Source organism: Medicago truncatula, chromosome 2 (assembly GCF_003473485.1).
Source record: "Medicago truncatula cultivar Jemalong A17 chromosome 2, MtrunA17r5.0-ANR, whole genome shotgun sequence".
In the NCBI taxonomy this organism is placed as follows: domain Eukaryota; kingdom Viridiplantae; phylum Streptophyta; class Magnoliopsida; order Fabales; family Fabaceae; genus Medicago; species Medicago truncatula.
Window position 1 is genome coordinate 43,110,720 of NC_053043.1, and position 16,157 is coordinate 43,126,876.

The 16,157-nt window shown below is 34.1% G+C and overlaps 3 protein-coding genes across 3 annotated transcripts; 1 reads left to right on the forward strand and 2 right to left on the reverse strand.

Moving 5' to 3' along the window:
• Window positions 1-9: 9 nt before the first annotated feature.
• LOC11422639 (cellulose synthase-like protein H1) lies at window positions 10-6,446 on the reverse strand. Its single transcript, XM_003596894.4, has 9 exons — window positions 6,030-6,446; window positions 5,130-5,460; window positions 4,103-4,228; window positions 2,423-2,536; window positions 2,088-2,300; window positions 1,679-1,817; window positions 1,350-1,528; window positions 776-1,129; window positions 10-689 (listed from the first exon to the last, which is right to left on the reverse strand). Exons 1-9 carry the CDS (start codon window positions 6,290-6,292, stop codon window positions 141-143), a joined length of 2,268 nt encoding a protein of 755 aa, XP_003596942.1. The 5' UTR covers window positions 6,293-6,446; the 3' UTR covers window positions 10-140.
• Window positions 6,447-7,459: 1,013 nt separating this feature from the next.
• On the reverse strand, window positions 7,460-9,538 carry LOC120578252 (uncharacterized). Its single transcript, XM_039830742.1, has 2 exons — window positions 8,632-9,538; window positions 7,460-8,541 (listed from the first exon to the last, which is right to left on the reverse strand). The coding sequence occupies exon 2, from the start codon at window positions 8,371-8,373 to the stop codon at window positions 7,519-7,521; it is 855 nt and encodes a 284-aa protein (XP_039686676.1). The 5' UTR covers window positions 8,374-8,541; window positions 8,632-9,538; the 3' UTR covers window positions 7,460-7,518.
• A 1,122-nt stretch (window positions 9,539-10,660) lies between these two features.
• Window positions 10,661-13,221, forward strand: LOC112419451 (uncharacterized). The gene is made up of 2 exons (XM_024777147.1): window positions 10,661-12,323; window positions 12,407-13,221. The coding sequence occupies exons 1-2, from the start codon at window positions 10,661-10,663 to the stop codon at window positions 13,219-13,221; spliced, it is 2,478 nt and encodes an 825-aa protein (XP_024632915.1).
• Window positions 13,222-16,157: the final 2,936 nt, after the last annotated feature.

The following is a 16,157-nucleotide window of genomic DNA, read 5'->3' on the forward strand; positions in this document are numbered from 1 at the left end:
AATGAAATGTGAATGAAGTCAAAAGTTGAAATAATTGTTGAATAAAAGACCTTCCTTATACTTGAACATGATGCCTTTCATTGTTCTTTCAAGATTGAAGAACTTTTACAATGAAAAAACATAAATGAATTTAGGACCATTCAATTAGCAATGGTGGTACCACATAAATGAACAAATAGTAAAGCTAGCACCATTGATTTGCATATTGTAGACAAGGGTATCCCATATTTTCCTTTCCCAAACAATCCTTTCAAAAATGGCAAGTAGCATAAAACCACATATGCACTACAAAAAACCTCTCCTGCTCCATATCCATCAGCACCACTCTTTATTAGTGGTTTCCATCCCAACCAACTCGTAAAAATTGCTATGAGTTGAACAAGCAAAATTGTAGTGCCCGGTAGAAAAATAAGTGACTCGTTAAAAATGAACCTACCGGCATTTTCATTGGTACTTTCATTAGAAGGTACTTGTTCTTTCTTTGTTATTTCAAAATTGGTGTCTGATATTCTCAAGTTCTTAAGTATGATAGTTAAGAATCCCAAAAAACAAGAATTCATGGTTGTTATTCTTCCCATTCTTTGGTTGTTCCACCATGTTCTGATTGATAATCCTGACTTTACGTGCTCTATTAGATTCGATACGTTGTAGATCACAAATAGAGTTGTTGGGATCCACATACTGAGTTCCTGTTAGAGCAACATTGTCACATACATATAAGATGTTTAGATGATAAACAACAATTTTTATAATATGTAATCTGAATTATGCTAACCTTGTTAGGCAAGAAACTGGAGTTGGTAATGATGCAATAGGCAGGTAGAAGAGCATAACATATTTCAGGGATAGATCTTAATGCCCAATTAGTGATCCAAATATATGACAAGCACTCTCTAAATTGTAGCTTACCAAATAGGGTACCAAAAATTGGACAATGCTTGCTAAGGAAGATATCAAGCAACCCTGTAGACCATCTTTTATGTTGGGCCATTTGGCCCAAGTTATCTTGTGGTGAACAGCCCATAAAAGCTATTGGGTCTGGTGAACAAAGCTCAGATCTCCATCCTTTCGTGTGGAATTTGAGCCCAGTTAGTACATCCTCTGATGTTGATCCATATAACCATCCCACCTAATATTACCAAAAAGTTAACATAAAAAACACATTCGAACTCTAGACTTCTGGTTAAAGCTGAAAAAGATTACTCCACGAGTCATTTCACCAAAGCCCTCTTGGATATAAAAGTTTAGGTTTGGACCTAGCTAAGAAAATTATTTTGAAATATTTTTATATAATATGATAGGAACCAATTTGTAGTCTTTGATTCAAATATTAATCCTATTTCCCACACCTGTTTACCCCAAGCAGTGTTGTATTCATAATCACAACTAGCAACTTTGCTTGCTGCTTCAAGGTCAAGAGATTTGTGAAGGTCAGATGTAATCCCTTCCAAAATATGAGTAGCTGATTCAACAAATCCCTTTGAGGTTCCAAATTTTTGCATTGTTTCTTTTTCTGATAAAAACGTTCCTACACAAGATACCAAAAGTTTATATTTCTTAGGCTAATTGGCTAACAGGAATTAGTCCTGCTATTTTATAATAGCATTAGTTTCTCTTCAACAAAATATTGATTTTGAAATAATGAAGAAAAAAAAATTGTAAGTATATCTTAATATACCATTGGTGAAACCTTGACCCTTCTTTGCATTTTGAATTTCATTAGGAGGAGAAAGACCATACATAACTTTTCTTCTATGAAAGCAATTTGTTCCAGCATATATAATCCCTTGAAGTCCAGCAAATCCACTTCCTATGTACTACAATACACAAAACAAGAAATGATTTTTTGTTTATTTTTCTTTCCCAACATTATATTGGTCCGAGTAGAACTGCATTGAGTCGGAGATCCTTTAAGCAAAATCTTGAGTTTGAGTCTTGTAGATTGAAAGAATGTGATTGAGAAGAGAGTCCCCACTAAAAATGACCAACCATATTTTCCTTCGGCAGAGGTTAGTCATGCCGACGAAAATGAGTCATCGACAAAGTTGATTAATACTTCACACTAATAACATGGTAAATTGACTCACCATAGGCAAAGCCACAAGCTGATTTCCATAAGCATCATCTTTTACCGCATCATAGAATCGTTGTGGACATTGAGCAAATGCAACTTCTTTTTCTCCCTTTGAATCCAACAAAATGCAAAGGGCATGTAGTACAATCTTAGAATTGTTCACATACATGTCACAATCTAAGTTTAGCATAAAGGGAGCATTTGTCATCAATCCAGAGACTCTTGTCTGTATACAATACACATTATGAGAACTTTTGAATCGAAATTAAGGAAACACATTGCCTTATTACAATGTTGTAATGAAAGATTAACAATTCAAGGAGTTGATTGAAGAAATATAAATGTTACCAAGACATTCATTGCACCAGCTTTGTGATGATGTGGTTGTTTTGGCCTCTTCTCTCTAGATATGTAGATTATGTGAGGCATCACATCAGAAATACCTTTGTTTTCTCGAATTACCTATCAATATATGAAGTAAAACATTTGATGATAATAAAACTAAGAGAAATTACACTTCCCTCCCATCAAAGATGCTTGAATTACACTCCCCTCCCCTCTTATGTTAAAATATACACTTCTCTCCCCTCTTATTTAAAACATATTAAAAAATATGTCACTCCCCTCCCTTGAGAGAAGCTTGAATTACATTCCTCTCCCCTTTTATGTTAAAATCTACGCTTTAATCCCTCAATTTTTTTTTTATTTCTAAAAATCTAACAAAAAAAAAATCTAACACACTTAAATGAAAAATAGCATTGCGGGTTCATTTTAATATAATCAAATTTTGAATACATATTTTTCTTTATTTTTTATTCACAATTTCATTAACATATAGTTTTAAACTCTATTATAAAATATAAAACAACCCAAAATAAAATTAAAATATGTGAAAAATTACTAAAGTCGATTAAGTATGATTATTTAAAAGTGAATTTTATACTTTAAATTATAAAATTAATAAAAAATATTTAAATTTAATTATTATTGACATTTAGATTATAAAGAAACAAATTTATATTTTTTAAATGGTGATTCAAAATTAATATATATTATACAAATATTTATTTATGTTAAAATAGATTAAAGTGTAGTCCATATTTAATTATTAAGGGAAGAGGTTGTAATTCAAACATCTTATAGGGGAGGGGAGTGTAAATTTTACTTTTCAAGGGAGGGGAGTGTATATTTTAACATAAGAGGGGAGAGGAGTGTAATTTAAGCATCTTTGAGGGAAGGGGAGTGTAATTTAAGGACTCATCATTTATATATCGTGTAGCAGATAGTTTTTTTCTTTGATAAAATATTGTGACACATCTAAATGATAAAATATAATTATATGTATGTGTAAAATAATTTTACATTTCTTTTGCTTTTTAGTGACCTACTCATAGACAAAATAATTGGTCACGAAAGGTATTGATTTAAAGACCAAATTCACGAGCTTGTTGATAAAAAATACATTCGTAGCTAAGTCGATTTTGTGTAGACCCAAAATTAAGAATGAGTATAAATATGATTTTAAGCGTGTGTTTCATTCTATATTATTAACTGATTTTGATTGAATTAAATTTGTAAAATTGATTTTAGTTAAACATTAATGTATGATCAAACAATTTTTGTTTGAGTAGGTTTAGGATAAAAGAGAGAACAATAAATTTGAGTATAAAGGTTACATTTGGCCATAATACAAATTATAAAATTCAAACAATACGAAATCAATTCTAATATAAAACCTTAAAACATTGGAAAAACAATTTTTAGTCTTTAGTCATGTTGATTTAGTGTGAGATTGATCAAAACTAGAAACACAATCTGAACCAATAACAAAACCGACCCTACCCAAGACAAACCTGTCATCAGAGTACAATGTACAGCCTGAAAACTTTATGACTTCAATAATGCAAGTGGTAATAATGGTATGTGATTTTTTTTAATGGAAAATGTATGCACAAAATCATTTATATTACTGATACGTATTTCACTGCCAAAAATATTTCTATTGCCTTCTATAAATGTTAATGTTACCCTGATTATAGTTGGATGATTTCTTGCTTGTGTTTGTGAGAAGACAGCAAATTCTCCCATTAGTTGACATGGAATTGACTTTTGGGCTGCATTTTCAATTTTGCTACTAAGTTGTTCATACTCTTCCTGCAAATTGTAAAAAAACACAAGAACCCATTTTTAGCTTCACACATGAAGGAGTTTTTTTTTAGTTGTTATTATTAATCCAAGATCCAATATTGCATTCTAAAAATCAATAAAAGAATAATCATTATTGCAGTGTGTGACTGTTGCTGACCAAACATTTTTCCTATTTTCAATAATAATTTTGATGTATCATTCAAAAAATAATAATTTTGATGTAGTCCACTTTCTTTTTTCCTTTTAAGAGCATTATCATTTTATAAACAATTTCCACTTACTCTATTTTTTACACCTATCGGCTGTCATTAAAGGTGTGAAAACGACATCTAGCATGGTCAAAGAATAAAACGTTCACCAATTCCACATAAAATCACTTAAAATTAAAGTCACATGTTTATATTTGAAAATTGATATGGTCAATATATATCATGTATTTATTTATGTCTAAATAATGAATCAATTTATTTATTTATTTTTTGACAATTTTAATGGATCAAATATTAATAATAAAACATCAAGATATCATTCTAAGTAAGGTGTTCAAGTACAACTACATTTACATATTCTGCAGGACAATTATTTTATTTTTGGTTTACAGCTGTACTCTGAATAAAAATCAACATATTAATAATTTTTTTTAAGATGTGCTATTTGAAAACCATTTTTTAATAACTTATGGGACAAAACAAAAATATAAAATGTAATGTGGATATTAACGCGGAAACTATATGAGGAAAAAATTATTATATAAGCTAAAATGGTTTTGTATATTTTGTTTATTAATTTGACTCAAAATGGTTGTCGATATATCATTTCTCAAGACAAAAGGGGATTTTGTCTCCATTTTATTAAGTAAGTAAATCTTTTTATTTATTGAAATGCAGCTAAATAACAAAAAAATTACCTTCATTTTCAACCAATCATGTTTGAATTGTGGCAAGTCATTATTATTAGCCATGGCTTCATCACAGAAATATCTAAATGGTGCTCTACATTGTACATTGTACTTCTTACAAAATGGTACCCAAATTTCAGCAAATTTGGCAGCTTCCACAAGAGCATAGAAGGTAAGAGTTGAACACCCATCATCAGAAACATAACAAGCTAGCTTATTAGCAGGATAATCAAGTGCCAACAATGATAACACTGTATTCACTGTGATTATTGGTGGTTCTAGCACTGGATCTGCTGTTGTTACAAACATGTCCAATGCTGGAAGCTCAGAATCAGATACCCTTTTGGAAAAAAACAATAAATAAATAAATAGTTAGCAAATTCAAACATTAAATATATACAAAATCTCATCGATACTATACCCTGCCTAATAGAATTAATATTAGTATAAAGTTTAATTAGGAGTAAAAGATTTCAATGTGGGAAATAGTGCATCATATTCTATATAGTATATACCATATCGGGTCAATTGGCTAAATCGATTTGAGATAAGAGTTAAAAGCGTTAAAGAACCGATGTTAAAATTTGGATAAAGAAAAAAATATTAGTATAATAACTAATAAATTCTGATTATTTGTTGTCACTATTTGCATGCATTCACATAGTCAACACAACGATGAAAGTTAAATTGAGATCACACGATTCATATTTCAAGGTCAATATTTCAGATTTAAAAAAAAAATAAATCAAAATATGCATTAAAATTTGGACAATGATCCCGATTCAATAACCACCGATGTATTGACTACGTGAATGCATGCAAATAGATAATATGCAATTAAGCATTGTTGGATTTGTAGTATTTTGATTTGAGGAGTCTAGCAAAGTATATAGAGATGTATAAACTTACCTAAGCAAGAGACGATCTAGGAAGGTTTTGGTATGTGCAGGAGTCCATTTGGTGCTCATGGTTGTAATCCAAGTGATGGTAAACCATGACTCACATAGAAATGCAACAAAGCAAGAAAAATTGTGGTTATTGTAGGAAGAAACACGATAAGCAAGAAGTAAGAAGAGGAGGAGCAATGTGAAGGAATCCATAACTCTTGAAAATGTGTGTTTGACCCATATTTTTTCATAGAGAGGGAGAGAAGTTTTGTTCTCCATAACCATTGAACAAATCACTTAGGAAATTACTCAAGCCACAAATGTGTGTCTTTTTATTCTATCCCACTTGTGCTTCATGCTTTGGAGGACAAGTACATATTTAAGGAAAAAACAAAATCATGGTTGGTTGGCGTGGTCTTATGGACAATTGGGATTCTATGCATATTCCTTGTATTCACTTGGTAGTGTTAATTGTTAAATTAAAGACTAGACGACTTGAAATTTTGAGTTTCAAAGAAAAATTAATTTATTAAGTTTAATTGTTTAAAGTCACTTTGAATGTGTGTGTTTTTTTTTTTTTCTTTTGACAATTGAGAAGTTTAATTTAAGGTTGATATAAGATTACTTTCATTTGTTAAGATTTGAGAACAGAAGTTTGAAATTACTTATCAATTTTTTTTTTGAAGGAGCCTTATAAGTATGATGACACCCCGTGATCTATATCTATATAGAATATTTTGAAAGGATCAATGTTATATGGATATATATTTGTAAAATATAAAGTTTTTTTTTGCAATGATAAAAAATGGTTGCAAAGAAAATCTTATCCCATGGACGTGGCGCTGACATATATACTTGGACAAAACATACACGGGCAAGAGAGTTGTCTATATAATATGAATATGAATAACGTTTTCTATACATGGACAGACCAGAAAAAGAAAATAAATTATAAATTAATGCAAATTGCATCAAAAGGATCCTTACAAATTGGATGGGTAGGTAATTATCTTTGGACAACAGCTCTTATCTCACTCTCACCATAACAGTTCACTTGTGCATTGCTACACGAAATTTTTTTTTTTCTGCCCTTATTTAATTCCAAAAATACAAAAATGCCCCACTTTTGAAAAAAATTGCATAAATGCCCTACTTTTCAAATTTTTCTGGTAACTTGCAACACCCACTTGCGGGGTACCTTAAAAAAATTTAAAAAATTCACTACCCCGCAAGTGGGACTTGCGGCCTACTATTTTTTTTTTTTTTTTTAAATTAAATAACTCACTTGCGGGGTGTGAGTTATTTTTTTTTTTTTTTTAAAAAAATAATACATTGCTACCCCCACTTGCGGGGTATGCATAATTTTTTTTAAAATTTTTTTAATACCCCGCAAGCCCCACTTGCGGGTTTGTTTTTTGTTTTTTTTTTTAATTTTTAAAATAAAAATAATAATAAAAAAAAAGAAGGAAAAAAAATAATAAACATATTAAATATCATGATATCTACAATTATTATAAATGCCCGGCTGTCCCACACCCTCGTCTTCGACGATTTCTTCCGCGATTTACTTGAGGGTCATGTTGGTCTTCGTCGTTGTTATCTGCAGCTGATTGTATTTGACTACCATAACCCAATGACAATGACACATCGTGTTCCCTTGTTGGCCATCCCATATCCAGAAATTGATCAGTAGAGTTCAACGAAGCCGGAGAAAAGTGAGATAATAGGTTTGTTGGTGTTGGTGGGTGGTTGTAGTTTTGGTTGGTGTACATTGGGTATTGTGGGTTGCTGTAGGGGGGGTAATTGGTGTTGGACGGTCCAGCTTGGTTTGGGTCATTATAGGAGAAGTAGTTGTTGTTGGATGCGCCAGCTTGGTTTGGGTCATTGTAACCATAAGTTGACTGATAATGGGGCTCATATGCATTTCTCGGGGAGGTATATGGTGGTGGTTGGATGATGTTTTGTTGGGGGGTGTCGAGAAATTCATACATTACAGAACCATGAATGTTTTGGGTTGTATGTGGTTGGGATTGATGATCATGTAGTTGAGAAAAAATGTCTTGATCCCAAAAATCATCATGAATTGGTGTTTGGTTGTTGCGAATTTCAGGTTCATGTTCCGGCTCTTCGGCTTCGTCTGGATCTGAATTTGATGGGTTTGTTTCAATTGAAATCCTTAGACGTGGGTTGCATGTGGTTGTCAACCACTCAATATACGCATGAGTGTGGGTGAGTGATCTTGGCCGCATGCGTGGTAAAGTATGGCTCCGTCGGTTGTCCCAATGTTCGCACTCTTCTGGAAAGCGATAACCATTTGATTTGTACCACGTCTTGAACCGTTTGTCTATTACATGGTACTGTGTCATGTCTCGTGGGGGCCCTGGTATTTCTTGTGGCAGACCAAATTGGAGCTTGACCCTATCAGTTGGATGCCATTCAACTTTGTCAAAACATATAAGGTAACTTGTTGCAGTCCACTCCCAATATTCTTCAGGCAAGTTGTGTGGAACATTCTTGTATGGTCTCCATTTAAACTAGCACAAGAGATAAGATGTAGTGTAAGGTTAACAATTTTGATATATATATATATAAAGTCATAATTAAAAAATCAATTATAATATTACATCATGGGGTAGTATGTCATCAAACTTTTTTCGGTAAGAAATAGTGTCATGGCTTGGATTTTCATAATATCTTGAACCTGCACCTGTCCATCTAACAAATGATATAAACAATTTAGTAACTAATTTATCAAATAATAATATTAATAAGAAGTGAGAAAATGTGACGAAATAAATATTAAAAAAAAAATTGATCACGATTACTTTAATCCAAGCGGCCACTGGAGTGGGTTATCATTTTTCGGAGCGATATAACTCAACCGACAATATCCCCAAACTTGTAACAGGAAATGACATCCTGTTAGTGCTTTTATATTTGGGTGTGATGCCTCACACAAGCCACGATAAAGGTAAGTCAACACTGCCGATCCCCAACTATAGTTTCTTGTTAGATTAAAATCCATTAACAAATACAACCAGGAGTTGTGCACAAATAATCCAGTTGTATTAGGAAACAAGAACCCTCCAAAGAGGTATAGTAGGTACCTCCTAGTGTGTTGTATTTTTACCTCCGGAGGAGATTGTTCACTGAAGTTATTATCGACCAGATTATCCTTTAACCACGACAATGAGAGGGTAAAACCATCAGTTTTATTTGCTGGAGGAGTTATTCCCAACAATTGAGCACAAATGTTCCACGCAAGATTTGGAGGAGCCGTAACAAATGGTCCGCAAAAAGGTAATCCGAGTAACATATATACGTCTTCCAACGTGATTGTGCATTCACCCGTTCGAAAATGAAAAGTATGTGTTTCAGACCGCCACCTTTCTACAAGAGCGGTTACGATGTGTCTATCGATTTTGTAACGCCCTATTTGAGAAACCTCAAAAAATCCGGTTTGACGTAGATACTCTTCAATATGAGGACTTGGTATTATGTGTTGTCTAGTACGGGTGACGAGAGGTGCACCCTGTGCATCCTAACAAAAAAAATAAGAAATGAATACAATTAAAACATAATCAAAATATAAATTTAAATAGTTCAATATATATTGAAATTAATATTGAACTATAATATTAAGAGTAGTATTAATAATTAAAAAATGAAAACGACATTAACAAATTAATATTTATATATACCCATCTTCTGATATGTTCTTCATTGGATCTGTGATCATTTTCCAACCACAAGTATGCCATTACTTTATATAATTTGTTTGAAATATTGGTTGTATGTGAGTGAGTAAGGAAAGGATTGAGATAACTAGAATATGTCTGAAGAGTTAAAATATAGTTCTAGTATTTATAATGTAAAGTTATGTGTAAATAGGGGAAGTAGTTGTGTGGTATCGTAATGAATGAAGTGAAGAATTCAATTCATATCTTTTACTAATTCAACACCTGCAAAGCAACAACACATGCAAAGCAACAGTCTTAAAATAAATATAGAAGTGACAACTGCATCAATAAATATAGAAGTGACTACTGCATCAGAAGCACAGAAGCATGGTGTTCAACAAGCATGCTACTCAACAGTATCATATTAATCAAGTAAGATATGACTATTGCATGCAAAATACATTAATTTCTTGGGAGAAATTTTTCACCAAAATGACACATGCATGGTTGATCACGTGATGCATGCAATCCATGAAAAAGCAGTACCTTTAATCCAATCCAGCTGGCGCGTGGGGCGCGTGCTGTCCTACCTCGCAACTCCAGCTTGCGGGGTACCCTCCAGCTGGCGCGTGGGGGGCCTAACCCGCAACTACAAGTTGCGTGGTACCCTCCAGTTGGCGCGTGGGGGCGCGTGGGGGCCTAACCCGCAACTACAAGTTGCGTGGTACCCCAACCATTTTTTTTTTTAAATTTTTTTTAAATTTTACCTCACAAAATATTATAAATGTGGTCCGCATGTTACGAGTATATTGCATCAAACCACTCTACTTCATACACGCTTAGTCATTCTTAAGACCAAACCAAATCAATGGCATCAAATATAAACGTTTTTGTGTACTATAATGGAGAAGTTAAACAAAATGATTCCGGTATTTTTTTTCAAAGTCAGTATACCAAAGGTTTTAAAGTCAGCATGGCTAGTACTTACTTGCATCTCAAAAAAAGAATTGCGGAGAAAATATGTCTCGGACATAATATGGTTGTGTCTGAAATTATGTGTCGGAATCCCATGTTTGTTGGAGCTACCGCAATCCACTACCAGGCGTTAAGAATAACTGATAACGACGATGTCGAGTTTATGTTTAACGTACATAAAAGTCATAGTTCGTTGTCCTACATAGAGCTTTATGTTACGTTTGAGATGAAGAATCCAACATCTAATTTTGAGTTAAATTACCCCTCAAGTTCTAGTCAACACCAAAATCTACCACAACAACAATATAACACACAACACTGCAATCCCTCATCGTCATTGTCCCAACCGCACTACAACCCGTCATCGCAACCGTTTCAATCACAGTGGTCACAAAATGTGTACGAACCACCACAACTAATAACTCAACCTCATCCCTCTCAACCCGAAACTTTGAACGATGAAATCAATATATTCACCTCCCAATTCCAAGACCAACCAACTGATGAAGTTCAAGATGATGAAGACAATGATGATGAAGAACTCCTTGCCGCACAAAACGGTGACGAGAACGAAGAAGACGATGAAGACGATCTGCCACAACTACCAATTTTACCAATTAGAGCTTCTTACAACCCACCAAGGTCCATGCGCAACGTCAACGATGACCACTCAACTGAACTTTACCATTCAATGGCTCTTCCGGTCGATCAAGGTATTGCCCCAGGGATGCAATTTCATAACAAGAATGATTGCATTCTCGCAATTAAATATTATCACATGAAAAAATCAACCGATTATATTGTGAAAAAATCAGATCCTGAAAGGTATGTCATCAAATGTAAAGATACAAAATGTGGTTTCAAATTGCGGGCCTCGTGGAGGAAAAAAACTGATAAATGGGAGATTGGGAACATGAATGATCATACATGTGTCTCAACAGAAATGACACAAGATCATCACAAACTTAGTTACAATGTGATATGTGAAAGTGTTAAATCACTACTATATATGGATGCCTCAATTACAGTGAAGGTTATAATTGCACACATCCGAGAGAAATTTAATTACACAGTTTCATACAGAAAGGCATGGAGAGCAAGGAATAAGGCGATTGAATCAATTTATGGTAATTGGGAGGAGTCTTATGAAGAACTACCACAGTGGTTGATGGTCATGGAAAAAGATTTGCCAGGAACAATAATTGATTTTCAATCAGACCCATCAACAGAAGTGGCAAATGAGACCGTCTTCAAGCGTCTCTTTTGGGCCTTTCGTCCGTGCATCTCAGGTTTCGAATTCTGCAAACCAATTGTCCAAATTGACGCAACTTGGTTGTATGGTAAATACAAGGGAACATTGTTGTTAGCTGTTGCGCAAGATGGGAACAACAAGATATTTCCCATAGCTTTTGCAATCGTGGAAGGCGAGACCAAGGAGGCATGGAGTTTCTTTTTGAAAAATTTAAGGCAGCATGTCACCCCACAAGAGAACATATGCCTCATTTCTGATAGACATGTGTCGATAAAGAGCGCGTATGATGATCCACAGAATGGATGGCACGATGCTCCGACAAGCCATGTTTATTGTGTCCGACACATTGCACAAAACTTTATGAGATCATTCAAGGATGGAGAACTAAAGAAGAAAGTTGAATGCATGGGTAAAAATCATATCTCTTTCCACGTAAATTCGACATTTTATTTGTTTAAAATGACACATCTAACTTTTTTCAAAACAATGCAGGTTACGCCATGAACATCCCTACATTCGAATACTACCGTTCTGAAATTGCTGTTGCAGACCGAAAGGCTTTAGCATGGGTCGACAATATTCCCAAACAAAAGTGGACTCAATCACATGATGATGGTCGACGATGGGGCCATATGACAAGTAACTTGGTAGAGTCACAAAACAACGTGTATAAGGGTATTCGAGGACTTCCGATCACAGCTATCGTGAAAGCATCATATTACAGGTTGGCGGCCTTGTTTGCTAAAAGAGGACATGAGGCAGCGGCAAGGGTAAATTCTGGTGAGCCATTCTCCGAAAACAGCATGAAATATCTCAGGAATGAGGTGATTAAATCCAACAGTCATCATGTCACTCAGTTTGACCGGGATCGATATACCTTTTCCGTCCGTGAAACCATCGATCATAAAGAAGGATTGCCAAAGGGAGAATACAAAGTGGACCTGCAAAATAAATGGTGTGACTGTGGACGGTTTAGAGCGTTACACCTACCATGCTCACATGTCATTGCCGCATGTTCTAGCTTTTGTCACGACTACAAGACTTTTGTCGATAACAAATTCACGAATGAGTGTGTATACGCCGTATACAACATCCACTTCGACGTGGTTCACCACCAGACATATTGGCCTAATTATGAAGGACCGAAGGTGGTTCCCAACAAGTCAATGCGTAGGGCAAAGAAAGGTCGTCCACCAATTACTCGCATTAGGACCGAGATGGACGATGTGGAAACTGAGAGAAGATGCGGTGTTTGTAGGATGCCTGGTCATTCCCGCAAAGATTGCATTAATATTAGACATCAGTAGAAATTTAGTCTTTATTTTGTTTATAGGATGTCTAGTGATTAATATTAATATTATTATTATTATTATTATTATTATTATTATTATTATTATTATTATTATTAATAATTACCAGAAAAAATTAAAAAAAAAAACAAAAAACAAACCCGCAAGTGGGGCTTGCGGGGTATTAAAAAAATTTTAAAAAAAAATTATGCATACCCCGCAAGTGGGGGTAGCAATGTATTATTTTTAAAAAAAAAAAAAAAAAACTCACACCCCGCAAGTGAGTTATTTAATTTAAAAAAAAAAAAAAAAAAAATAGTAGGCCGCAAGTCTCACTTGCGGGGTAGTGAATTTTTTAAATTTTTTTAAGGTACCCCGCAAGTGGGGGTTGCAAGTTACCAGAAAAATTTGAAAAGTAGGGCATTTATGCAATTTTTTTCAAAAGTGGGGCATTTTTGTATTTTTGGAATTAAATAAGGGCAGAAAAAATAAAATTTCTTGCTACACTTTAAGATACTTCCTATATCCTAGTAGAATAAAGTTACTGGTTGTTATTTATTCTCATATTTGCCAATCTTAAAGTTCACACAAATTTTCTGTGAGAGTTGGTAATATTTTAATGCGAGCAGATTTCAGGGACATGTAGGACAAAACTGATCCATTTATAAGCCAATCTCAGAAATGGATCTTATCATTTGTGTGCCAAAATAAATAAATAAATAAATTAGACACTGATTGCTGAGGAACATCAAGTGGCACTTAGGCCTACCAGCCCTACTGTAGGAAAATGCTTCATTATTTTAGGGCAATGTTTAATGTGGAGCACTTGAGTGGGTGGTCCACTGTAGACCCGCACTTGAAAATTGTTCAAAACTTCAACCATTAATTAATGACTAATACCTCAAAATAGTCCTTGAATTTTGAAAAATCGGTCAATTTTGTCCTTGAATTTTTTGAAATATCAAATTAGTCCCTGAATTTTGCAGACGTCCATCAAATCAGTCCCTCCGTCCAAAATGTCCGTTAATAGTGATGATGTGTCAGCCACGTGTACAAGGACTAAACTGATGGAAATTGTCAAAATTCGATATTTAACATTTCAGTCTCTTTTTTCCTGTGTTTCCAATTATACCCCTCTATTACCATTCACTTTCATCCTCACATTTTCACTCAGAAGCATCACACAAGTCCCTAACCTTTCACCTTCCCGCCTAAACTGTCACCCTCTTCACTTCACCAAAATCATCATCATCACCGGCGATCATCCTTGGAAAAGATTCGGTTTTGAAGTTAGATTTTGTGGTTTGTCAAGGTATAGCCATTAAACTTTGTTTTCCATTCACTCTTGTTCGTTTGTTCCTGTTTTGTGTCCGTTTTTTTTGTGATTTTTGGTTTTAGTTTTAGGCATTATTTTTCAACTTTTAACTTCATATCATGTTTCGTTGTTGTTTGTTTGTGATTGTTGTGTGTTTGATTGCGTTTTTGAACGAAATCACGTCCTGATTTAAACAAATTATAAAAAGGGTTTGTTGAGGTTCGTATTGAAGTCTGATTTGCATTTTTTATGTTGTTTTGCTTTTGATTTTGACGATGTTAGCATAATTCGCAGGATGGAAGACTCTATTACGATAATTTTGCATCACGGTGGTTGTTTAGAGCGAGATGAGTACCGGAGGCTGCAATACGTCGATGGTGAGTTTTGTGTTTGGGAGAAAATGGATGTTGATCAATTATGCTTGTTGGACATTGAGAAGATGGCGAAACGTTGCAGAGGATCACATTGATATCTGTTATGATAATTCAAGGACCAATTTGATGGTTTTTTCATTAATTTGAGGATCAAAATGATGGATATGATTATAATTCAAGGACCAATGTGATTGAATTTTTTTTGACATCAAATAACCATTGTTAAACAAACCTTATGCAGAGGGCAAGCATAGAAAGGCCTTCCTGGGTTATTGACAGTGTTTGCTCTTCTTACAACACAAATTCTAGGACACCAACATTGAAGCTCTCCCACATCATCATTGTACATAGAGCTTGAAGATGAATACCGGTTGTTGTAGTTGTTTTTGCCCATCCGCGCACCGCCCATCAATTCTAAACACTGAATCTACAAGTGGGGAAGAAATTTCGAACCAATACATTATGTTATGAAATGATTCCAAACACTGAATCTACCGATATGTTTTTGGGGAAGAAATTTTACATCAATTTATGGAAGAAATTTTGGGGATTTTGAACTCTATGTAAGGAATTATAACATTAGGGTTCCAAATTTATATATTTGGGGAAGAAATAGTCCTTAATGAGGAAGTGGAGAAAGAGCCGTTACTCACAAAGAAGGAAAAGAGCCGTTGGAATTTTGTGAAAATCCATCAATTTGGTCCTTGGAATTTTGTGTAAATCCATCAATTTCGTCCTTCAAAATTTTGTGTAAATCAATCAGTTTGGTCCCTGCTTGCGTGTCATCTGACGTGGTAAGCTTTGTCAGAGGTTAACGTGACACGTCACTTCCGTTAACGGACCAAATTAACGGAGGGACTAATTTGATTGACATTTTGTAAATTCAGGGACTAATTTGATATTTCGAAAAATTCAGGGACGAAATTGGTCGATTTTTCAAAATTCAAGGACTATTTTGAGGTATTAGTCATTAATTAATAGACATTGTCTTTTGAAAGTAGAAATTTACTCTTCTCTTGTGCCAACTTATTTTTGGTCGAACCAATATCAAGTTTCTATCTCACCGTGTTTCAAACAAAAAACGTGATAGTCCATTGTAAACCATTATCGAAGTGCTCCACCATAGAACCAACTTTAATTTTATTTAGACAAAATTATAAATTTTACTTGATGTAATCTATTTGATTTTCAACCTAACCACGTGTGGAATTATGTGATTTCACACAAACATTATGTAGACTGTGAAAATAATCTCAAAATGTGAC